We start from the raw sequence: 25,069 nt of genomic DNA, 5'->3' as shown, positions 1-25,069 counted from the left end.
TTGCAGATGATTTACAATCAAATATTGTTTCGTGGCTAATAAGTTGTGTGTGTGTCCTGTAACTGTGTAACTGTATTTTATTTTTTTAACACTCACCTTTTTTGTTTTGCTTATTCTAACAGGGTGAAGATGGAGGATCGGGTACATCCGATGGTAAGGCCGATTTTCTTTTTTTTTTTTTTTTCTCCGAGTCGCCTTCTTGTTTATTTGCATGACTTGGCCGCTGTTACACGGACACATAATCACCCGGGCGACCTCCAAATCTTTAAATAACACAGCATCTTGCTTTCTCTTCACATCTGAGGAATGCAACTTGGCAGTATTATTATTGTACGCATTGGCAAAAAAATTGTTTTGCTTTCATATTCTTTTCAATTGAAACCTCAGATGTAAGCTAGCGTAAATAATCACTCAAAGATTTTCGCTTCTTGTTTACATTCTAAACCTGGCTTTTTTAATTCTGCAGATCCTCAGCGGGCAGGCGCGAACAACCGCACAAGCTTGATCCACGAGACCGACCTGGTGGTTTCCATCAATGACCTTGACAACCTCTTCAACTCGGATGAAGACGAACTGGGGGTTAGTTAGACAGTGTCCTTATTTATAACTCACAAATGTGTTTTTTGTCTCGTACTGAGGTGCTAATTTTTTTTTCTTCTTGCTTACAGCCCGGCTCCAGACGGCCCGTAAATGGAACAGATGAAAAATTTGGCAACAAGGAACCAAAGTCATCTACTTTGGACCCAGTATCCTGTATTAGTAAGTATCTTTTACTTCCGTTTTTCAATTCAACTAAATTGGAACATTATAATAACATTTTTAAACAGATATAATAACGTGCCATTTAGCTGTAAATGATAGAGGATTTCAATTCATTGCAGTGCAAGTAATAATTTCATTTAAGTGAGTTTTAGATTTTTTTATTATCATTAAGCAGTTAATGTAGGTAAACCCAGGGGTTCTTTGCCTTTTATTAAGTTGACTTTTCAATTTTACAATCCCTTTTTATCGCTCTTTTTATTGTTCTGCTGTGCTCCATACATTGTTTATGCATTCATTGCCGTCTTTTTAAAGTTGTAATTCGGACAATTTGTATTTTGTATTTGTCAGGTCGTTATTGTCTTAGAAAGATGCTATCGTAACGATAAAGATTACAAGCCTCACACCACTGAGCATCCTGTGACTTATTCACTTATTTTCTTGACTTATTAATGTTACTAGTCCTAATAATAATAATCATAATGATTCACCTTTAAGGTAGTTATAGTAAAATCTGTCCATCTCGCATTATGAGAGCATAGTGGCAGTGGGGAGAACATTTTTTTTTGCACATGGAGGCATTTTAGATTGTTGAGTGACTGTACAATGTTCCCTCCATCCCCCCCAGGCTCGGCAGACCTGCACCAGATGTTTCCCACTCCTCCCTCCCTGGAGCAGCACATTATGGGCTACTCTCCGATGAATATGTGTAGCAAAGACTACGGCAGCATGGAGCCACCTCCTGGCATGACCACGCTGGATGGACCGTCATCTCTGGGGGGTCACTTCAAGATTGAGGTGGAGGAGAGTTTCTGTAGCCCAAAGCCTTCTGAGATCAAGGTGAGCCTTCAGCAGAATCCGAAACTTATTTTATGAGATTGCTTAGGAAGCGACAACTACCGTATTTTCCGGACTATAGGGCGCACCTAAAAACCTAAAATTTTCTCAAAAGCTGACAGTGCGCCTTATAGTCAGTCCGGTGCGCCTTATATAAGGACAACGTTTTAAAATGGGCCATTCAATGAAGGTGCGCCTTATAGTCCGGTGCGCCTTATAGTCTGGAAAATACGGTATTGTGAAAGCCAGTAATGTCATTCATCTGCTTTCTCCAGCATTTGACTTGAATATTCGATCTGTTTTCGCAGGACTATTCGTTCGTGTACAAGCCAGAGCTTTGCCAGACATTTGTGGGCTGCTCCATGTTTGCACCGTTGAAGTCATTACCCAGCCATTGTCTGCCGCCGATCAAACTACCAGAGGATTGCATCTATAGACCAAGCTGGTCCATGGGCAGGGAGATGCTCAATCCCATGCCTGTCATGTCCATCCTCAACAAAGACAGGTATAGCGCTTATGGGACTAGCTCGTATTTGTTTAAAAGAAATGCTACTGTTTGTCAGATATTAGCTTAGGTTCATTTCCTACCTGAATAGTTGCACAAAGTGAATTAGATTGGATTCATCTTAATCAAATTAACCTTCCCAGTCAACTGAGGGCCACTCAACTATATTGTTATTCACATCCCGTGCAAATAGATGAGCTATCCAGCCCTCAAATGTGCACTGATGTCTTTTTCATAGATCCAAAATGCACACGTCACTTTAGTCACTGCTCATATTGACTCACTCAGCCAGTGAAACATTTTTTTGTGACTCAAGCTGGTACCATCTGTGCCCTCACAATCATCCCTATTTCCAAATCACTTGGATTTTTTTCTTTTTTCTTTTTAGCCACGCTGATTGATGTGAAATAGAGAACGCGTGCAGAATTTTTTATAAATGCCACAGGGTGGCAATGAATGTTAATCGCTCATTTCTACCGCGCAGTACATGTTGTGTTGCTGCGCAATTTGCATTTACGTTGTCACTCATTTGGTCTCTTCCTGGACACTTCCTTAAGGAACTTAGTACATGAAGCTCTGTCGTGAAAAGGTGTTTATCACTGGAGAGCGATTCCAGAGGCTTGAGCACCAACAGCTTGGAGTTTATGTAGTTATTGTCACACTACCTCTCCTACCTACATTTAATTTTAAAACCTCTGAACGTCCACTCCATATTTAACAGAAGTACTTTGTTTTGCTGCTTGTTGGAAAACACTGCCGTGATTTGTTTTTGGGTAGGGAAGCATAACTCGTAAACAAACAAAGTAGTTTGCGCCTGAATTTAGATGACACAAAGTACAGATTTTAGAAGCAGCCTGGTACATTTGTTAAATGATTCTGTATTGTTTTTAGATCCTATTCTCGTGCCACCTCACATTTTCCTAATTATGTGACCTTGAGACATTACGAGATATGTCGCTGTTGATGTAAAGCTGTTCATGGAGGGAAAATATTTGGCCAGCATCCAAATAATCATAGTTAACAATCTTGTAACAATGTGTAAGTGGTGCCTTTGAGGTCACGTCCTGTCCTGGCTGCAGTAATGCCAGGACTTCCTCGCAATGGGCCGGTGCCAGGTGTGGTTGCTCACAGCTGGGGAGGAAACAATGAGCTCCCCTCACTCTCCTAACTGCTTCCTTGCGGTTCGTCGCCAGCCTAAAAATAAAACTTACCTCAGTGGGGCGCTTGAGGAGATGTTTATAAAACATCTCCCTCTGAACACATTTGAGGGGGATTTATTCATTTATTTTTACTTCCGTAATCCTCAGCGTGTCCACATTGACGTCCGCTTATTTTGAATGTGTTCTTCTTCTCCCCAGTAATATCCCAAGTGTGGGCAGCACCCTGGACCAGGACTACAACCAGACTTACACGCCACAAACTCACACCCCCTTCATGTCCAACAGCGCTCCACCAAGTAACAGCGGCACGGGCATTTTGCCTTCCCCCGCCACCCCGCGATTTTCAGCCCCTACCCCACGTACGCCACGCACTCCACGCACCCCTCGAGGCCCCTCCAGCGTCCAGGGCTCACTCAAGTACGAGAACTCGGACCTGTACTCGCCAGCGTCCACCCCTTCCACCTGCCGACCGCTCAACTCGGTGGAACCGGCGACCGTTCCTTCCATCCCGGAGGCTCACAGCCTCTACGTCACCCTCATTCTCTCCGAGTCGGTCATGAACCTCTTCAAGGACTGCAACTTTGACAGCTGTTGCATCTGCGTGTGTAACATGAACATTAAAGGAGCGGACGTGGGCGTGTACCTGAGTGACCCCATCAGCGAAGCCCAGGAAGCCTGCAGTTGCGGTTTCAGCGCCGTGGTCAACAGGCGCTACGGCAACGGCTCGGGCCTCTTCCTGGAGGACGAGCTGGATATCATCGGCCGTGGCTCCGACGTCAGCCGGGAGGCGGAAAGGCGCTTTGAAGAGCTACGGCTCTCCGGCGTGGGGAGGGGAGAACGTGTCCCGGATGAGCTGATTCTCCTGCTGCAGGATCAGTGCACCAACCCCTTTTCACCCATTTCAGGCCTGGACGACATAGCGCCGACGCGTGGAGCCAAGGGCGGCCCCGTGCCACCCTGTGTTAGGGTAGAGGAGAGGGATTTTCACAGCGACTGCTACATGGCCCTAGAGCACGGCAGGCAGTTTATGGATAACATGTCAGGTGGAAAGGTGGACGAAGCTCTGGTCAAAAGCACTTGTCTACACCAATGGTCCAAACAAAACGGTGAGACAGATACTGTACTTCATTTGCTGTCCAATTGAAAAATTGTCCTGTCTTTTAATAGTCATTGCTTTTTTTTTTGTTTTATTCCTCCAGCAGTCGACGTGAGCGCGCTGTGCTCTCAGGACGTGCTCCGAGTATTGATGTCCTTACAGCCCGTGCTTCAAGATGCCATACAGAAGAAAAGGACTGTGCGTTCCTGGGGTGTTCAGGGCCCGCTCACCTGGCAGCAATTTCACAAGATGGCTGGGCGGGGCTCATATGGTAAATCACTCAATATAATGATGGGTTGTTGCGTTATTGCCTGGAAGCAGTATGTAATAACTATTATTTTGAAGATTGACTCTTTTCATTTAAATCATAAACACAGGATTACATTAATTCATTCATTTGGGAACATAACGGGCTAATATTGTGAAAAGCTGCCATACAGCAGAAGGGAAAAAATGTCACCTTTTAATTTTTTTTCCCCCTCTCTGTGTGGTCCTGTGCTGTCCTTTTCTGTTTTGCTCTCACAGGCACAGACGAGTCCCCTGAGCCACTGCCCATCCCCACCTTCCTGGTGGGTTACGAATATGACTTTGTGGTGCTGTCTCCTTTTGGTTTACCCTACTGGGAGAAGCTGTTGCTGGATCCCTTTGGCGCTCAGCGGGACGTGGGCTATTTGGTGGTGTGTCCTGACAATGAGACTCTGCTCGGCGGCGCCAAGAGTCTCTTTAGGGACCTCACAGCGGTCTATGAGGTATGCATCAGTTGTTGCACTGGACAAATGTTTATTCACGTGTTCCTTCACCGATGGAGATGATAAAATGTACATCCCCAGATTTTTTTTTCCATTATCTTATTGATCTTTTTTTTGTCCCCTCTTGAATGTGAATAAAAGCTCAATCTTTTGCTTTCTACGTTTCCCCAAAGATGTGTCGACTCGGCCAGCATCGGCCCATATCCAAAGGCTACCCCGATGGAATCGTTCTCGTCGGTGGCAGCGGAGCTAAAAGTCTTGCGGATCAGCCCGTCAGCGATTGGTTCCTCAAGGCCGCCAGCAGCAACGACGACGCCTTCGCTAAGCTCAAACTCTATGCACAAGTGTGCCGACACAACCTCGGTAAGGCGAGACTTGTGTTCTCCGCTCCTTGGCTTCGATTGCTCTTTATTCTGACATTTCCGCTCTTGACCTCACTCCTTTCTTGTCGGAAAAAGACGAATTGAAAAAATGTGAACGCAGAGTGTTCAGCGCTGGCTCTTTTATTTTCTAAAGTGCAAAGATATTCGCTTAGTAACGTATCCCTTTTTTTCTCTTTTTAGCTCCATACCTCGCATCACAACCGTTGGATAGTTCTCTCCTCACGCAACCGAGTCCCCCGTCGATATCCAAGCAGCCTTCATCTACGGGCTCAGCCGGCCAGCAGGGCGCAACGCACGGCTCCTCGGTCCCCAACAGCAACGGTGGCTCGGTATCGTCCGCCGGCCTGATGACATCATCCGGACAGTCGAACAGCGGGTCACAATCTGCCAAGGCCAGCTCCTTTACCCCCTTTGGGAGCATGGGCAGCCAAAGCCAGGGAGGTGGACAGCCGGGACAGCAGGCCGGAAGCCAGAGTACCTCGGGGGACAGCCAGACCCCCACCGAGCCCCCAGAAAGGTATGGCAGTCCTCGTTTCATCGCTTCTGCTCCAAAGATCTGAACTGAAAGAATGAATTATTTCGACTTGTTTAATAAAACAAAATTGTTCGGTGCCCACAGCACTTTGGAACGGAACAAGGTCGGCGTACCCACAGATGGCGACTCCCACGCCATCACCTATCCACCGGCCATCGTTGTTTACATTGTGGACCCGTTCAGCTACGAAGATTGCGAAGGTGGTCCCGGGGCGATGCCGACCCACTCCAGTGTGTGGACGCTGGGTTTATTACGCTGCTATCTTGAGATGCTTCAGTTGCTTCCCGCACATATCCGCAATTCCATTTTTGTACAGGTGCGTCAATTTCTGTCATGAATGAATTTGTGTTAAATTATAAAACCTTAATCTTTTTTTTGGGGATTTTAGATTGTCCCCTGCCAGTATCTGCTTCAGCCTGTGAGAGGCGAAGAGCGCCACATCTACGTTCAGCACCTCAAGTCTTTAGCTTTCTCCGTCTTTGCTCAGTGCAGGCGGCCTCTGCCCATTTCCACCAACGTCAAGTCGCTGACGGGCTTCGGCCCGGGCTTAGCCATCGACACAGCACTTAAAAGCTCAGAGGTACGTGAAATATATTTTAACATTTTTTACTTACTTTTGATCATTTATAGTATTTCTACGGGGGTCGTATTGTTTTTGTTGTTTTTTTTCATTTCTCTGGAGACATGACCTGACCTAAAATGATCCTTTCACCCGTGTGCAGTCCAATATTTTGAGCTCAACCTGTTTTTTATTTGTTGGAACAAGACAGAGCGAACTTGTAACCCTGTGCGACTCCGGAGTTTTCTTTCCATTATCTGCTTGGCTAGCTTCACAAGAACTCCTAAACGAGGTCTTGATTCCAGCTTTAAACAAAGGAGCACTTGAAGTCAGGCTCCAATTGGGATGATTTCCTTCCTTCCTCCCTTGTAGCCACTGCTACATTTTCTCTTTATTGCACTTGCAAAGCTCGAGATGCCACGCTTGGAAAAACATGAATAGGATGACATGACCGTTTTGTTCTTACCGTTGTCTCTATTTCCTACACCTGCATAATCTCTTCAAGTTCATTAATTCAAACGATTCGCCTTTGTGCAGAGACCCGAGTGTGTGCGTCTGTACACGCCTCCGTTTATCCTCGCACCGGTTAAGGACAAGCAGACGGAACTCGGGGAGACGTTCGGGGAGGCGTCGCAGAAATACAACGTACTGTTTGTGGGATACTGTCTCTCCCACGACCAGCGCTGGCTCCTCGCCACGTGCACCGACCAATACGGGGAGCTCCTGGAGACCTGCATCATCAACATCGACGTGCCCAACAGGTAAAAGCGCTGTCGAGTCAAACTTTTATATCAGTTCCAATCCCCCTTTCCTGCCGCCGGCTTCTATTGTCGCCAGTTTTATATAAATACTATGATTTCCCCCATCAATTACATCAACGTAGTTGTCAGAATAGCCTTTTTTTTTTTTTTCTTCTGTGCTACAAAGCACATAGCTATCAATCACACTTACTGCACATATTCCTGTAAGTATGCGTTTTGACTAAAACGGCTGTTTTCATACTCGACTTTGACACATTTATGAAAAATGTCGCTCAGGGCCAGGAGGAAAAAAGGCTCTGTTCGGCGCCTCGGTCTACAAAAATTGTGGGATTGGTGCTTGGGATTAGTCCAGATGACATCAGTACCCTGGAGAGTGGTAATTGGACGGCTGGGGAGGATAGGACACGGAGAGTTGAAAGGTAAGAACGTCGGCGCCCTTACAAAATTGTCGACAAGTGTGACCCGATTGTGCTCCTCTGCTTTTGTGTCAGACTGGAGTATAGTGCTAAGCAGAAGAAACCTTCAGTCACTCAGTCGCCGTCTGAAGGATATGTGTCGAATGTGCGGCATCTCCGCCTCGGATACTCCCGGCATCCTCAGTGTGTGCTTAGTTGCCATGGAGCCCCAGGGCTCCTTCATCATAATGCCAGGTACATACAACCCAGTCCATGAATTCACTTCTCTCTTTCAGCGTGTCTTCTCCATCCCTGTGTGTGTGTGTGAGTCTTGCGTGATGGATGGCAGCAGCGTGTCACCATGCTTGTCACCTCCTAGTCCGGAGCAGATTGATGGCAGGAAAGACGGTGTACCTTTTTTGCTCATAAAGCACAAGCTCTCCGACGCCCAATTGATCTCAATGCCATGTGATAGAGAGCTCGATCAATGGGTTTATTTTGGGAAACAAGCGAGTGGGGGATTGTCGGCGCATCATAGCGGGATTGTGTGACGGAGTGTTGTCGGAATGAAGAGACCTACTTGCTTCCAATCTCTTTAAGATCAAATACAGCTGTCATCGCCTCGTGTTCAAATTTACGATCGCTTAAATGTGAGATGAACGCCGGGCCGCAGTCATTGGAAATCAATGTTTTCCATATGATATGTAGCGCCAGCCAATTTGTTATCCAAGAAACTATCCTGGGATTTTTTATTTTTTTTGTAATCTTTCTTTTTTTTTTTTTTTTTTTACTGCATTCCCAAAACATGACGTTCATTGAAGACTCTAAATTGCCCACAAGTGTATATGTGAGAGCAAATGGTTTGTTTTTTTCTCTCACCAGCTTCCAGCGGGGTGACAACAGGCGTACATTTTCTATACAATTTCATAAATTAAAAAAATATATATTTATTTAATTTTTAACAATTAGGAACAAGTTTTTATTTACAACTTCGGACTGACCCAAAGAACAATGGCTCTTTGAGGGGGGTGGGGGATGGAGTGCTAAAAAATAAATACGTAAAACAAGGTTTTATAAATACACAATCAAAAATAAAGAACAACAACCAAGAACAATAAAACTATACAATATAACAATTAAACTAACAGCTGCAAGAGTCGGTTAAAACTTGTTGCAATTATAGATTAAATTAATACATTGTTTTATTCTGTTCTCTCTTCCGTTAGACTCCGTGTCGACGGGCTCCGTTTTTGGCCGCAGCACTACCCTCAACATGCAGACGCCCCAGTTGAACACTCCCCAGGACACCTCCTGCACTCACATCTTAGTCTTCCCCACCTCTGCCTTTGTCCAAGTTGCCAGCTCCAATTACACCAACATCGACACCAACATCGACATCCTTAATGCCACCACAGGTCAGATGCACTTTGGAGTTCATTTCCATTTTATATCTTTATATTCTGCTCCTTCTAAGATTGTCGAGAAATGAATTAGGACCTCACTTTCTTTCTCTTCTACTCAGATGGATCTGACGGTATGGGCATTTTTGATCTTCTGGACCCTGAGAACGAGCTGGTGGATCCCGACATCATCAACATCTCGCCCAACACGTCGCCGGTGCATTCCCCAGGATCCCACTACCACCATGGAGGCGATGACAGTAAGGTAGGACTCCTGAATCTTTCTTGCTAGCTTTTGTTTTTTGAAGTCTCAAGTCACCCATAAAATGAATGATGTTCATTTTGCAGGGCCAGAGTGCAGACCGCATGGAGTCTCGCGAGGAGGTGCCAAACCTCCTACAGCAACCCCTTGCTCTCGGCTACTTTGTATCCACGGCCAAAGCTGGCCCACTGCCTGACTGGTTCTGGTCAGCCTGTCCGCAGGCTCAGAACCAGTGTCCACTTTTCCTCAAGGTATTAAAGCTGTTAATGTATGTCAAAAGAAATATACATATAAGAACAAGAAAGATCTTGCTCGCTTGTGGAAGCTTTATTTGGGACAGAGGTGAACGGCTTTATTGCAGTCAGTCTATTTGACACCAGCTCTTTTTTTCTCGCTCCCTCCCAGGCCTCTTTGCACCTCCACGTGTCTTCAGTGCAGTCGGATGAGCTTCTGCACAGCAAACACTCCCACCCTCTTGACTCCAATCAGACCTCAGATGTACTACGGTAAAACAGCAAGCAAACACGTCCATACGTACAGCTACAATTGCGCTGTGCTTTCATGACTTGAGGTCACAGGTCATTACTGCTTTTACACCAGTCCTGATTCTTGATTTCTAAATGTGAATGAGGACACTGCAGATTATACACTTTTTTTTTTTAAAACTATGAATAGTGATTGAGTACTATCCGTGACTCCAATACTTGTATTTTGCACCCTGCTAGATTTGTGCTGGAGCAGTACAACGCCCTCTCCTGGCTTACATGTGACCCGGCGACACAGGACAGACGATCATGCCTGCCCATTCACTTTGTGGTGCTGAACCAGATGTACAACTTTATCACAAACATGTTGTAGCCCGCCACAGGAGAGACATTTCAAGAAGAGAAGTCCAAAGCGATAACTCCGTAGGGGTTTCATGACACCAGAGCGAACGAAGCACAGCGTTGGATCTCAGTCCAAGATCAGTTTTGATGGTTGGTTGTCCCCTTGGCGCAAAGACATGCACTCATAGATGCGGGAATAAATGAAAAAATTATGGGAAGATCAGAGTAAAGGAACGTGGGAGAGCCACAGATTGGTTGTCATGTTTCTTTTTAACATGGCAGCACATGCACTGGCCAGTCTGTTTTGGGAAAGACGGAAAAGAGATAAAGGGATGTACTTGATCAAGAAAATAACTTTTAAAGAATGGATTTTTGGTGTGACAACCTAAAATTCCTTTTTATTCCTTTGGATGGAATTATATCCAAATGAAAAGCCTGCGTCTATCTTATTTATTGTATCTTTTCAAATGTATTATTTCTTAACCGCTTTTATAAATATATATAGAGAAATATATAAATGGAGAAGGTTTATAACACCTTCTTGCTTTAAAGCAATTGGTCTAAGATATATGTAATCATCTTGCGTTAAAAAAAACAAAATGGAGAAACTATTGCAGAAAAAGGAAAGAAAGTCCCAGTCGGTTGCTTTCAGAGTATTATTTTTTGTAATGGAGAAAGAGACTATTTGTATTGTCACAATGTACAGAAGAAGTGGAGAATTGTGAATTACAGCAAAGCTGTAGCTACATAGGAATTGTACAGCAATGAACTTCACTGTGTTCTAATAAAGAGGTACATTGTTGTATATAGTATTTTATACCACACATTTAGACACAAAAACCAAACGGCTATCTATATAGATAATTATATATATGAATGCCATGCCAGCAGTTGGTGCTGTGGCTTCTGTTTTAGGAATAAAATGTGTCAACAGATTTTCCCCGTGCTTGTTGTGTTTTTTTGCGTAGAGGCGGAAAGACTGGTTGTGCATTTGGTAGAGGACACCAATAGAAAGGTAGGAACATTATTAACAATTATATGATGATCATGTTTGTTTCTATGTGCGATTTAGTTGCTGGTCCTTCCAGTGGTGTAAGACCACCAAACTCCATTTATGGTGAATTCCTGCATTTGACTTGCAAACTGTTGACGTGCCCGAAGGTTGTTTGGGAGCAGCTGGCAGTCCATTCCATGTCCATCATTGCTTCTTGCTGTCAACGATCTTTATAAATACGCAGTGGTCCTACTGTCGACTGTCATCACTCTGCAACTTTTCCCAGTATGCTTTTTGGCAAGATTGTGGAACTTGCAATTTGACAGTGACTAGTCAAGTGGAAAACATATAATTGGATTTTATTTCAAATCCGTATATTAAACAAAATATTTTGCTTTATTAATTTTACATTTTTACCATCAAGGTCTACACTACTGCAAATGTAATTGGGGTTCATTCCAGGTGAATTTCATGAAACATTCACAATCCCAATCATGTCACACCTAAATAACAAGAATTATTGTCTGAACTTGTAAGGTTTTATAGGTTGTAGACAGAAAAATAAGGACAGCAGCTCCACGGAGGAACACTTAAATCAATGCACCAGATTTGGAGAAGCAAGATATTCCCCATCCATTTCCTCCTTTAAAAATTAAAAATGCATGTTTACTTTTGTACTTTGGAACATTGGAGACAATGTCTTTTTTGTACAGTGCAAAGGGATTGATTCGGTTTTCCTATTTATGTAATTATTTATTTTTTTACTGTCATGTATACTTTATCAAAAGTGCGTTTGTCACTTGATGGTGCGTTCACGTGTCGAGCAATGCGCACTTATTTTTTTGTTAGTTGTTCGCTCACTTTTTTTTTTTTTAGATCAAAAACTAAAATTACTTTGCAAGATAAAAGTAATGAAATTAACATAAATAAACATGAAGATCAACTAATATCTCCTATTATTCCTGCAAATGTATGATAATGGGAGTCAGCCCATACAAGAGCGGCACATAAGGTAGCCTTCCACCGGTCTCCGCAGTTCGAGACTGCTCCGGCTTTCAGCAGTCTGTTTGAGCTCCTTACACACAATCTTAATAATTTTTCTCTCTTTGCGGACCTGTCCGAGTGGAAATGGCAACACTTTAGTGCTCAGGGTGTGGGAAATGCAACGCATTTGGAGAACTCAGTGACCGCTAAGGAAGGGTACTTTCTCGGACACATCTTAGCTTTGGTGCTAAGTCAAGTCCGAGGTCCGGAGGCCTCCTACCTTAACATTAACCGATTGCGCGGCAATATCGCAACTAATTAAGGTAAGATAATTACTGTTACATTTTATAATGTCCGAAGTACGCTGTTTTTGCAACGCTTAGCCACCGCGTTGTTTGGCAATGCAGGAGCGTTAGCTTTTGCTATTAGCTCTCCGGCTAGTAGCAGGCTAAGTCACCCTAAAAGTGGCGAAAAGTGGGAATACGCGTTATAAGTTGAATTAAAACCATGCCCAACATGTTAGATCGCTGCTTTGGTGTTAATGTTATGAGCTGGAATATTTATAACACTTCCTCCTCACATACGTGTTAGCGTTTAGCCGAGCTGTCATTGTTAGTGAAGATAAAAAGCTGACTTCAAGCTTTTACCACCACTAATATATTTGATCGTCTTCTATTAAATGCAATATATTATTGAAGGGATCAAGTGAGCTTGTAAGTCCGATCCAGCTACTTTGGTGTTGTGGTTCACGTGGTTCTGATGTTTCTCGTCGTTTTTGTTCTGACCGTTTCAGAGATGACAGACAGTGCAGGGCTGCAGTTTGTCAGCCCTTTTGCATTTGAAGCCATGCAGAAGGTGGATGTGCAGCGCCTGGCAGCTCTCAGTGACCCCGAGCTGAGGTTACTGCTTCCCTGCTTGGTGAGGATGGCTTTGTGTGCCCCGGCTGACCAGAGCCCGTCTTGGGCCGAGGACAAGAAGCTCATCCTCCGGCTGCTCTCGGGAGTGGAAGCTGTCAACTCCATTGTGGCGCTGCTGTCTGTTGACTTTCACGCCTTGGAGCAGGATGCCAGGAAGGAGCAGCAGCTCAGGTAATCCCCTCGTCACTTTGGTTCTATGTCAAATAAGGGAGTTTATTTTTGAACATTTTTATGCGCCAGGCACAAAGCAGGTGGTTCCAATGTGGAGAGTATCCTGGTGTCACAGCTGCAACATGGGCTCACCTTGGAGTTTGAACACAGCGATCCGCTCAGGAGACTTCGTCTGACCCTCAGTGAGCTTTTGGCAATCATGAGTAAGGTACAGACATCATCGTCAAACTAAATTATTAGGATGTTTATCAAAGCAGGTAGTCAAAGAGTTGTTTATCTGTGTCTCTTAGGTTGTCGATTCCAATGGAGAATTCTTTCTGAAGTCATCAGAACTGTTTGAAAGCCCGGTGTACTTGGAAGAGGTTGCCGACGTACTTTGCATTCTACAAGCAGGTACGTAAATCTGTTAAATATACTGCAAAAAAAATAAAAATCATCCTCTCCTGTGTATTTTGTTTGGACAGAACTGCCTTCCCTGCTGCCAATTGTGGACGTGGCAGAGGCTTTGCTGCATGTTCGCAATGGAGATTGGTTTCTTTGTCTTCTGGTTGCCAATGTGCCTGACAGCTTCAATGAAGGTAAATGCTCGGTCTTAAATTTCTGACAACGCGACCCAGTTTTACTTCATCCACAATAAACCCATCCCAGTTTTGTTTAACCGCTTTAAGTAAAGTCAATTTCACACATTGTGCGTTGGCTGCTCTAAATAGAGATTTGGTGAGTTGCTATTTAGCAAAGATTGCAAAAGAACATGCTTAATCTAAAAAAATCAATGGGATGCTTTTCTCCAGTGAGCCTAATAAAATATATACATACTCAATGTTGTGATTTCTGGCATGACTTTATTTAAGAATAAACCGAGTGTGACCGTGACACAAGTATAATGTACGATAATCACACAAAGCGAGCGAGCCTATTGGAAATGTGTGCGCTTGTGTTTGCAGTGTGCAGAGGTTTGATCAAGAACGGAGAGCGTCAGGATGAAGAGAGCGTTGGCGGTCGGCGCAGGACCGAAGCCCTTAGGCAGCTGTGTCAGATGAACCCTTCACAGGCTCTCAACATCAGAGCCATGGTGGTCAGTAGGAAAAAAACATTTTGACGGAACACCGTTTTTTGAATACCTGCAGAAAAGAATGTATTAGGATCAGTCAGTTGTAGCACAAATTGCTTTTGACATGACCAGCGTGGTGAAATCAAGTTTTCTATTTGTATTTTTCTTAGGTGGAGGAATGTCATCTTCCTGGCCTGGGTGTGGCTCTGACTCTGGATTACAAACCAGACACAGCAGATGAAGCCGTCAGCACCCTGGTTTCTTATGTCAGCGGTCTTCTGCTTGGTACTAACAGCAAAGTCCGCACGTGGTTCAGCATGTTCATCCGCAATGGGCAACAGGTGAGTTCCTTTGTTTTTGATTCACGATAACGGGGGCCATCGTTGAAGTCACTCGCACGCCTTGACATTCTCATGTAGCCATCATCCCTTTTTGGAATCTCCAACGTGTGTGACCTTTTGTTTTGTGCCCGCCTTATCGTCCCCATTGAAAAAGGGAAACGGTAATTTTCCCAAATGGAAGTGTGCGTTTAAAATGGCACAACAGCTTCAAATGGCCTTGCTTATCTTTCCATCTCCTGACATTTCTTCTCGGTTATGGAGAAGCAGGAGCTCTTCTCAAAATGCCATCGCGTCTCGTATCCCTTTTTGAAAAGATGCCATTGAGCCTTTTCTCAGCCGTGAAGAAAAAGGGAAACATTTTATAATAAGGTGTAGCCTTCTTAGCATTCTACTCTAAAGTCTCAATTGCATTTTTGCTGGAGGAAATAATATGAATTTCTTGCTCTGATTGTAAGATGAGTAAAGCAATGAGCTAACGGGACGATTACTCATCATCTCCTGTGTTTATATATTTTTTTCTCTCCCACTAGAGAAAGCGAGAGAGCAGCTCAGTGCTGTGGCAGATGCGCAGGCAACTGCTGCTGGAGTTGGTCGCTATCTTGCCTCGCTCGCGCAGCACGCACGTTCCCAACGACGGCGACACGGATGACGAAGGTGGCTTCGGCTACTCGGGCCTCAGAGAAGAACACGTGGTGAAGGCCAGCGCTCTACTCCGACTCTACTGTGCTCTCATGGGCATCGCTGGGCTCAGGTAAGGGAACGTAGTACTCGATCTGATCGGAAATGAGCAGGTTTGATTGTGCTCCTGTCCCAGACCAACGGACGAGGAGGCCGAGCAACTTCTGCAACTGATGACAAGCCGACCTCCAGCCACTCCCGCCGGCGTTCGCTTTGTCTCCTTGTCCTTCTGCAAACTATTAGCCTTTCCCACCCTGGTCAGGTACACCATGTTCAAATCACTGATCCTGAAATGAAGCACATTTCTATTTTTTTGTCGTCCTGTTTTATATTCTTGACGTATAACACGTCTTGTTTCTCGCATGCCTCTAGCACACCCGAGCAGGAGCAGCTCATGGTCATGTGGCTCAGCTGGATGATCAAAGAAGAGGAGTACTTTGAGAGGTACTGCATACACCATTTTACTTTATGGTTGCCTCCACCCATGTTTTCGTATCTTGATTCTTGTGGGATGTTTTATCAAGCACAAGTTCAATAAGTCAAATTGATCTATGTTACCCACATCAATCATTTTCTAATTGTAAACTTTGTTGTGTGGAAAAAGCGATACATTTTGGTGTAGCGTGAAGATCTAAACACGTCTGTGAAAGTGGAAATACTCACTGCATAACTACTGTCCGGTGTTTAATAGAAATAACGATAATACCATTGCCCTATATGTCAAATAAAAATAAACCCATACGAGTTTTTATTGGGCTTTGAGAAAGACAATAATGATCCCCTTGCTGTTGTGTCTATCATTTATTTTGCCAATACAGTCGTCGAATTTTATGGTTGCCCTCAAAAGATAATGCTGTATTCTTTGCTGGCGCTTTGGAATCTTATCCTGAAGCAATAACTCACAAATCACAAAAAGCGGATTGTTTACATTCTTTACTGATGTCATTCCATCATTTTTTTTTTTTTCAAATAGAGGTCCTGTAAAATGCCAGCTTAAGAATCAGTTTCTCCTATGTGTGCCCCCCCCCCCCCCCCCCCCCCTCCCATTCAGTGCTGCAGGTGTAGCTGCTTCTTTCGGAGAGATGCTATTACTAGTGGCCATGTATTTCCACAGCAACCAGCTCAGCTCCATTATTGAGTTGGTGTGTTCTACTTTGGGGATGAAGGTAAGATGATAGGTAGGATGAGGACAGTGATCAATACGTTAGTGTGTCTGACCAAATACTGCCCCCCCCCCCCCCCCCACTGCTGCAGTAGCACATGTAAAGACTAAAGCACTGATGAAACACTTTGACCATACACATACTGTGTCTTTCAAGACATTCCGATGTCCCTCGCAGCAGTTTTGCCCTTTTATAACTTATTAAGTGTGCTATTTTCTCCCTCATGTGTGCTAAGTGGTTTTCCCGTCTCAGTGTATGTTCCACTAAGATGTGCAATGTAATTGGATTTAGAGTCTGTTTGTTTCCGCCCCCAGGGCAACCCTATCAATTCACCATTGTGCCTGCCAAGAAGAGTGTTTTTTCTATGAAATATGAAAAGAGGAAATTGAAAAATAGCAATACCTCCACCGATGCCTCCGGGTTGTTTTCACTCGTAGTAAAGCTGCCACGTTTCATCTTTTTCTTCCATAGATTGCCATCAAACCGAGCTCTCTGAGTAAGATGAAGACCATCTTCACGCAAGAGATCTTCACAGAACAGGTGCTTTTGTAATCTCATGAACTTTTTAATACCTCATTTTTGCAGGCTCAAGTGATTAAATATCATTTTTAAATTGTGTGTTTGTTACCGTATTTTCCGGACTATAAGGAAACTGTTGCATGGAAACAACAGGCAGACCTTGGCCAGAGTGTCTAGACTTAGTGAAGCTCTATATGAGAATCACTCCCACTTCAGAAGGGCTAGCACCTAAAAACCTAAAATTTTCTCAAAAGCTGACAGTGCGCCTTATAATCCGGTGCGCTTTATATATGGACCAAATTCCTAATTTAAACTGGCCAGAAGCATTGTGTCATGAAATCAATGATAAGTGGCCCGCTGAAGTCTATGAATCATGAATCAAAAAGACTATGGATCATTATTTTGTGATTATAAAGTAATTTGTTGCGTCTGAAGTTGAAATAAAAAAGATAAAATGGAGAATGATTTGATTTGGATTAAAAATCTGACATGATGCATTAATGGTGCGCCTTATAGTCTGGTGCGCCTTATATAAGGACACAGTTTTAAAATGGGCCATTCATTGAAGGTGCGCCTTATAGTCCGGTGCGCCTTATAGTCCGGAAAATACGGTAATTTGCATTGGCTTGGTCATTGACAGCATGTGTTTGGTATGCAGGTGGTTACAGCCCATGCAGTAAGGGTTGCGGTGACCAACAATCTAAGTGCCAACATCACAGGGTTTCTCCCCATTCACTGCATCTACCAGCTTCTCCGAAGCCGAGCCTTCACGAAGCACAAAGTGTCCATCAAGGTAGACATTTTGCGGCAAATAATTGCGTCCAAGCATTCATGTTGACGTCTTTGGCTTTTAAGGACTGGATCTACCGTCAGCTTTGTGAGACAAACACCCCCATCCACACTCAGCTAATACCCCTGGTTGACGTTTACATCAACTCAATCCTCACTCCGGCGTCAAAGGCCAACCCTGAGGCCACCAACCAACCAATCACAGAGCAAGAAATCCTCAGCATCTACCAGGGCTCTTCTGTCGTAAGTCATCCCGAGTACTTTACAAGAGCCGATTCAATTTTATGACCTTATTCAACAGAAAGGAAATACGCTAAATTTAAGGCACAAGTCGTAAAATCATACATTCACATACACGAATAGTGTAATAGATATTTTTCTCTGCTTCGTTCCTCTATTCATATTATGATGACCAACTGAAGAGAAATTATAATGTCATTTTTTTTGTTTTGTTTCTCTTAGCAAGGGGACAGTAGTCGAGGAGGACGACAGCGCAACTCCATCACGACCCAACTCCTTATCCTTTACTACATCCTGTCTTACGAGGAGAATCTGTTGGCGAGCACCAAACAATTGGGTGTGTAAACTTTCAGTGGCACTCTTTGTCCTCTTCGTCGTAGGAGCTTTCTCTCTCCGGACATGCAGCCACTTATCCTTTCCAGTGTGTTGCCAGCTCCGTAGAAAATAAATGGTGGCCTGACAAACAGCCAAGTGAAATGACTCCCGGAGATAACTAGGGCAGCTTGAGGTTAGATTGTAACATTAGCAGTTCGTCAAGCTAGTATGCATTTCCTTTTCATGACAAGCTTGCCCTTCATTAGAGCAGATTTATGAGAGTTTATGCCCATCCCTTTAATTGGTCTGTTTACCTAAGTGCTCCCACAGCCTTCAAGGAAAGAGTAATGGAAGCCATCAGGAGCGCTACTGAAATTGTGTCAATAGAAAGTCACCTCTATTATGTGCACCAGCTCTTCATGAGACTAAAACGTAGTCGATGTCTGTCGTACTTTAAATCCTTTTTATCTTTTGACAGCTCTAATGCAGAAGAAGCCCAAGTCGTATTCAGCGGCACTGATGGATCAGATCCCCATAAAGTACTTAGTTACCCAAGCTCAGGGGTTGCAACAAGAGCTCGGGGGTGAGTCAGCACAAGATTTGATCACAATGACTATGAATATTATTTTCGATGATTGCATAGTAAAGCAGACGGGGTTTAAAATGTGCCTTTCTTGTTCCACGTTGCCAGGTCTGCACTCTGCCTTGTTGAGGTTGCTGGCCATCAACTACCCTCACCTGTGTCTTGTGGAAGACTGGGTGTGTGAAGAGGAGGTGACGGGCACGCTTCCCCTGCTGAGGAAAATGATGCTCCCCAGCAAGACGTGCAGATACACTCAGAGCCAGCTCCACCAGGGTGCGCACCCTCTCATTATTATTTGTTTGGCAGATGCTTTTATGCAATCAAGGAAACAAAACGAGGCTTCACACTTTTCTTCCCCCACCCAAGCCTTCCAGAAGTTGCCATCCAGCAGTCCGAGGTTGATGCGAATCTTGGAGCAGTTGACACTTCTCACCCCGGGAGACCTTATCCCTTATTCCGAGTCCTTGACTGCCAGCATGGCTCTACTGCTAGAACCCGCCGTTCCTCGCCGCACCCTGCAGACGCTCAACAAGCTCTGGATGGGGCTCAACACCGTGATGCCCCGCAGGTACGCTATGTGAAATGAATACAATTGTCAAGGCTGCACTCTTATGTTGGAGAGATACTGCGATGACCCCATGAATTCCAAATATAACGCTGCGGGAGATTTTGAAAGTGGAGCAGAGTGTCTCTGCATTCGCTAATGATGTCATTCTTTTTGTCTTTCAACATAAGCTTGCTTTGTCGTAGTTTGAATTATACTCGTGATTTTTTATTAGGGGGAAAAAATGGATTTTGTGCCCTTGGAATGGTTAGGACGTTGTTTCAGAGAAAGGTTATCAACCTCTCTTGAGTCAGTGGCATTTCTTTGAAAGCAGCGTTAAGTTGCCGTGAGACACAATAAGTGGATTAAAGCAAGACCTGCGGAACAAGAGTTGTTTCACCCTTTGACCTGGAGCTGCTTGCTCATAGATGATTGTGAGAATAGATCAGAGGTACACAGCAAAGCGAGTCTTGTCGGCCCTCATCCAAAGCTCTGGACAGTAGAGGGTCACTCTCCACGACCTCTGGCCTGACTGGAGAACTGAGCAGACATCCTATTGATCCAAATGGGTCTCTGCAGGAAAACTGAGGTAGATTTTCTGAAAGGAGGAAGTAACGGATTGTTGCCAATGACAGCTTTTATTAATTCAGGAGGAAAACACAGCAGTCTGACTTTGTGTTTGTCGCTTGTACACCCTCAGGAGTCTGGAGCTCACCGTTTATGGATTATTCTATTAAACCCCAGCGAAGCAACCGTTTTGTCACTTCATACTGTTCTATTTCTTAAAAGAGAGTGTTTATGGAATCGATAAATGTTACACACTGTCAAATAAAATGTATTCCAAACAGCAGTGGGATATTGCTCCCTAAAGCAACGAGCTGTGTTTCAGGTTGTGGGTGATGACGGTGAATGCTCTCCAACCTTCGGCGAAGCTTCTCAGGCAACAGACGTACACTCAGAACGACCTCATGGTGGATCCCCTCATTGTTCTACGCTGCGATCACAGAGTGTACAGGTATGAGACAAATTAGACCTGAATTATCCACCCTCATTAACTCTTTGAATGGCAGCCATTTTCCCCAAAAAAGTGCCAGATAATTTACCGCATTCTGACTTCGGCTTTTTTTAGATGTCCTCCATTAATGGACATCGTCCTTCACATGCTGAACGGCTATCTGCTAGCATCCAAAGCCTACCTGCACAGCCATTTAAAAGAGACGGCAGATTTTGATAGGCAGAGCCAGACAGTCTCCAACCTGGGTGTGCCTGGACAGCCAGATACGCCTGAGGTCACCAGGGAGGAACTCAAGAATGCCCTTTTAGCTGCTCAGGTATTTCTTACATCATCAAGACTAATTCTATTCTCAGTTGTGATTTCCTGATCGTTCCTTGTTAAATCCAGGATAGTGCAGCTGTCCAGATTCTCCTGGAGGTGTGTTTGCCAACCTCTGAGGAGCAGCAGCTGGGATGCAGCACGGGGAGCCTTCTGAGGGCCATCGGTGGCCCCGTGCCAGCAAAAGCCGAACAAAAAAGCCTGCTGCTCAGAGCCAAGGAGGCTGTGAGAGATGCTGAGCCAGAGGGAGGCCTGCTCAGTGATTTGAGGGAGGTGCAGTGTCTTATCTGTTGTCTGCTGCATCAGATGTTCATCGCTGACCCCAATATTGCCAAACTCGTCCACTTTCAGGTAAGTCCTTGCACAAGACATCAGTCATGTGTTGTTGTTTTATTTTTTGGGGGGGTAAAACAGTATAAAAAACTATAGATATTTTCAATGATATCCAGAATATGACAATACCAAAAAGTATTGTTATATTCTGGATATTATTACAAATATTATCACTAATTTTGCACTTCTATGGACCCCTTCATGTGATGTCACGCTGGAGGCCAAAGAAGGGAAGCCACAGCTAATTTTATGTACACAAATGTCATCTTGTTACGATTTTGGTTGCCAAAACTATAAAAGCAAAAACAACTGCCTCTGTCAGTCATGAAATTTTGAAATTGATATCGGGATATAATATATTTAGGTGCTGCTCTTGTTACGGCCGTTTGCTCTTCAGCATAGGGCACTATTTTCTTTTTGTGTCCTCTTTGGTTCAACCCGGTGTTTACGTAGTCTTCTCTGACGCATGACAACACAACAAACGTTGGCGACTACGGTGTTAGAGGATGAGCGAGTTAAAAAAACAATGGCTCTGTAATTTGGAGCTATTTTGGATTTCAAATTGTGGATGAAGAGCAACAATTTTTTTGCCAAACATGCCACAAGCAAGTTTCTTCAAAAGGCCGAAGCACTTCCAACCTCTTCCACTATCTGCTGCAGAAGCACTGCATGGTGTTTATGGCCAACTTTGGCTCCCTCAGTATTGCCCGAGTAAGTAGGCATATTTGTTTGCACATTTTTTTTTATTTAAAGCACACCCATTTAAATGTTATTCGTTTTATTTTCACATGCTGCCTAAATGTGAATCTTTGTAGCTCACATTTTTTTGTTCTTTCCATTCATAATTATATCTGTTTTCATTTCATACAGCTGTAGCAACACACAAGTTATTATATTTTAACATTTATGATCACGGAGAGTGCCTTTCACATTTGCCACGTAAACATTCTGTTGAAATATGCTAACCTGCATTTTCGAGCGAGCACGCAGAATGTTTTTGCCTCCAGCTAAGCTGCACTCTATAAATCATAGTTTTTAAACAATGTCACATTGTTTAAAAACTATGAAGAGCCTATTAGATGCCACATGAGCAATATATATTTTACATATGTGGTCTCTTCCAGGGCTATCCTCAACCTCTGCTGCCTCTAACAGTGTCAGGTATCCCTTCCATGCATATCTGTCTGGACTTCATCCCAGAACTTTTGGCCCAGCCCCAACTGGAAAAGCAGGTGGGACATCCCATGGGGCCTTGGCCTGGCTTATGCCATCTGTTTGCATATGACATAAATACTTCAGAAAACATATCAAATATGTGTCTTATCAGTTGTGAATCTTATCTTCTCACAGATCTTTGCAATCCAGTTGCTATCATATCTGTGTATCCAATATGCACTGCCCAAATCGCTCAGTGTGGCGAGATTGGCCGTCAGCGTCATGGGTACGCTTCTTACAGGTCAGACATTTTTTTGTCTTCCCCATGTCACACACATAACCCTTCTTTTTTTTTTTTATAAATTAAATTTTGCCCACATAAGGCTGTCCTGAAATCATTCTATGCGTTTTGCTGCCACCATCTGGTCATTGTCACATAGTGCAACATTTTAGGTCTATAACAGTTTGTGATTTCTTCTCATCAGTGCTGACCCGTGCCAAGCGCTTTGCCTTCTTCATGCCCACTCTGCCGTGCCTAGTGGCCTTCTGTCAGGCCTTTCCGCCACTCTATGAAGATGTGACCGCCCTTCTTGTACAAGTAGGGCAAGTTTGTGCCTCTGATGTGGCCACCAAAGCCAGGGACATCGACCCTCTCATCGCTCGTAAGTACACATGAATGCCGAGCTGTCAAAATTCCAGAAATATATTTAGCAGACGCACATTTTTCTTGATAGATGACTATTTCTATTTCATCCTTAGGTTTGCAGTATCTAAAAGAGAAGCCTCGGGATGTTTCAGTAGAAGGAGCCAGTAAACTGGCTTTACCCCAAAGAACAGCAGAGGAACTCGGAGGATCCGACCCGGATGTTCAGATCTGTTACTGTGTCGAAGCGACATTCATGGACATTATCGGCTCCACCCTTCACGGGCTATAAATCAGACGGACAATCGATACAATATGGACTCATTCTTGTTTAATCTGATGGCTCAGGTGATCATTCTCGATGTGCGAGGAAGCGCTTCACGTACAACCAACAATAATCGACGTGAATGAGGTGACGTCAAAAAAAGCGCTTTGATTACCATGAAGGTAACGAAGGGCTACATACGTAAGTAACGATTGTTAGAATTGATCAATGCTCCATCTTGAGGGGCCCCATCGGTCTTTATTTTTACATTCTGTAAATTAATAATGAGTTGTACAACAGGTTAAATTATGTTCTTACAAATGTGACACACTGAAATGCTAAGGGCCAATTTTGATGACTGCTTTTTTTAACTCATGTAAATGTGATTTAGTACTGTGTCATAATGTATTTGTTTGTAATAAAACAAAGAAATGCTCAATTATTTTCTTAATGTGGTTGCTTGCTAAACTATTGCGTCCTCCTAGCTATATCCAGGTAATTCACCAGAGGGCAATCTTGCCTTAGAAAATACAACAGTTCCTCTCTGTTTAACTTAAATCACTAAAAAACATATTATTCAGAAATAAATATCAACGTCTACTATATAAATATAAAATATCTCAAATGTTTTAAGCCAATAATTAAGGGTTTGTTTTACAGCCAATTTAAATCTGCACTGCATAAAGTAGTTGATTAAATTAATTACTGAGTGATGAAGTAGAACAAAAACCCTCTAAAGGGATTTAAAGGATTTATTTTTTGATGAATGTGTTACCAGTATATGGTTTGTGAATTATCGCCGCACAGTTTTTAATCATGTTACTTTGCTTTTGGCTGTGTGGATGAATTTCTGTTCAGCAGCAGTTTGTCATGTTGCCACACTTTTCTTGATGTAGTGAGAGATGCTCGAGGCGAGCGAGGGTGAAATCACAAAGCAGGCTCGCTTTGCTTTTAAGCACTCAAATGACAACCTCCGCTTCCTTCACTCAATTCCAAATAAAACTTATTAAGCTCTCCTCGGGCTGTGTGTGACGGCCAGGGCCGTAGCCGCAGCGACTTTCTAGCTGAGTAGCGATAGTTTCAAATTTTATTCCCCTTTAGACATAAACACTGCAAAGTCAAACATCATCCAAATTGGAACCTAATTAAAGTTGATCTAACCTAGATTTGAAATAAATCCTGTTTGTGATTGCTTGAAGGTCAACAGGATCGTTCATTGTGAATTCTCTCAAGATGTGATTTGTTGCAATGGAGGGCAGAGTGTCTTTTTAATCTCTTTGCCTTTATTTGCAGTGTAGCCAAGAATGTGTAAACAGCAATCTTGTGGAACACTCTTTCACAACAATGCCCTTGCCTCTTAAGATATCTCCCACAAGACTGTTGTTGGCAAGCACTTAAATCGGATCCTCAATGCACTTAGCTTGGCCTAGCTCGTGTCTTAGACCCCCCCCCCCATCACTTTTTATTTATTTATATTTTTTAAACCCACATCGCTTGTACTGTATACCAAACTTGTGCTACTAATAGACGACAAGCCCTAAAGAGGCAGAAAATTAGTCTTGGTCTCAGGGTAGAGTCATCAAGGTTCGGAGAGTGTGTTCTCCCCGCTGGCTATTAAATGCATTGATGCAGAGACTCAGCTTTCTGGGTGTTTGACTTTTTGTTTATTTAGAAAGTTTCAAGAAAGGTCACTTGTGGTTTTTTTTTTGGAAGAACTCTATAGATATTAAATGTTTTTCCAGTGTTGGTCTGCATTTTAATTTTAGTTTTAAACTGTAGTCCAGGGGTGTCAAACTCATTTTTTTCGCGGGCCGCATTGTGGT

The 25,069-nt window shown here is 43.7% G+C and overlaps 2 protein-coding genes across 2 annotated transcripts in view; both read left to right on the top strand.

Annotated features, from left to right (window-relative positions):
* The window catches only part of med13a (mediator complex subunit 13a), a 42,797-nt gene extending 31,634 nt beyond the window's left edge, over positions 1-11,163 (top strand). Inside the window, exons 11-30 of the mRNA XM_049743473.2 lie at positions 123-153; positions 467-579; positions 669-759; positions 1,388-1,599; positions 1,905-2,101; positions 3,460-4,367; positions 4,461-4,628; positions 4,883-5,106; positions 5,280-5,469; positions 5,670-6,006; positions 6,109-6,340; positions 6,413-6,604; positions 7,121-7,344; positions 7,621-7,763; positions 7,836-7,994; positions 8,966-9,154; positions 9,262-9,404; positions 9,488-9,652; positions 9,807-9,907; positions 10,127-11,163. Coding sequence (XP_049599430.1) covers positions 123-153; positions 467-579; positions 669-759; positions 1,388-1,599; positions 1,905-2,101; positions 3,460-4,367; positions 4,461-4,628; positions 4,883-5,106; positions 5,280-5,469; positions 5,670-6,006; positions 6,109-6,340; positions 6,413-6,604; positions 7,121-7,344; positions 7,621-7,763; positions 7,836-7,994; positions 8,966-9,154; positions 9,262-9,404; positions 9,488-9,652; positions 9,807-9,907; positions 10,127-10,259 — 4,152 coding nt within the window. The 3' untranslated portion in view covers positions 10,260-11,163. The remainder of the gene's footprint in view (positions 1-122; positions 154-466; positions 580-668; positions 760-1,387; positions 1,600-1,904; positions 2,102-3,459; positions 4,368-4,460; positions 4,629-4,882; positions 5,107-5,279; positions 5,470-5,669; positions 6,007-6,108; positions 6,341-6,412; positions 6,605-7,120; positions 7,345-7,620; positions 7,764-7,835; positions 7,995-8,965; positions 9,155-9,261; positions 9,405-9,487; positions 9,653-9,806; positions 9,908-10,126) is intronic.
* Positions 11,164-12,142: 979 nt separating this feature from the next.
* Positions 12,143-23,688, top strand: ints2 (integrator complex subunit 2). Its single transcript, XM_049743500.2, has 25 exons — positions 12,143-12,529; positions 13,000-13,294; positions 13,364-13,502; positions 13,585-13,687; positions 13,759-13,872; positions 14,239-14,369; positions 14,516-14,686; positions 15,217-15,437; positions 15,501-15,626; positions 15,737-15,808; positions 16,416-16,530; positions 16,999-17,067; positions 17,705-17,839; positions 17,902-18,078; positions 18,298-18,412; positions 18,869-18,973; positions 19,082-19,246; positions 19,340-19,541; positions 20,407-20,532; positions 20,647-20,848; positions 20,920-21,201; positions 22,308-22,415; positions 22,534-22,639; positions 22,824-23,000; positions 23,098-23,688. The coding sequence occupies exons 2-25, from the start codon at positions 13,002-13,004 to the stop codon at positions 23,271-23,273; spliced, it is 3,630 nt and encodes a 1,209-aa protein (XP_049599457.1). The 5' UTR covers positions 12,143-12,529; positions 13,000-13,001; the 3' UTR covers positions 23,274-23,688.
* The last annotated feature ends 1,381 nt before the right edge of the window (positions 23,689-25,069 follow it).

Source organism: Syngnathus scovelli, chromosome 15 (assembly GCF_024217435.2).
Source record: "Syngnathus scovelli strain Florida chromosome 15, RoL_Ssco_1.2, whole genome shotgun sequence".
Taxonomy (NCBI): domain Eukaryota; kingdom Metazoa; phylum Chordata; class Actinopteri; order Syngnathiformes; family Syngnathidae; genus Syngnathus; species Syngnathus scovelli.
Note: the sequence above shows the minus strand (reverse complement) of the source record. Positions and strands in the feature narration are given on the sequence as shown.

What these genes read in the sequence shown, in the direction of transcription:
- ints2 (XM_049743500.2), top strand. Translation starts at nt 13,002, where the DNA reads ATGACAGACAGTGCAGGGCTGCAGTTTGTCAGCCCTTTTGCATTTGAA. An exon ending in TCATCCGCAATGGGCAACAG is followed by an intron (nt 14,687 to 15,216) that starts GTGAGTTCCTTT and finishes CTCTCCCACTAG; the next exon opens with AGAAAGCGAGAGAGCAGCTC. An exon ending in CCAAACTCGTCCACTTTCAG is followed by an intron (nt 21,202 to 22,307) that starts GTAAGTCCTTGC and finishes GGTCTCTTCCAG; the next exon opens with GGCTATCCTCAACCTCTGCT.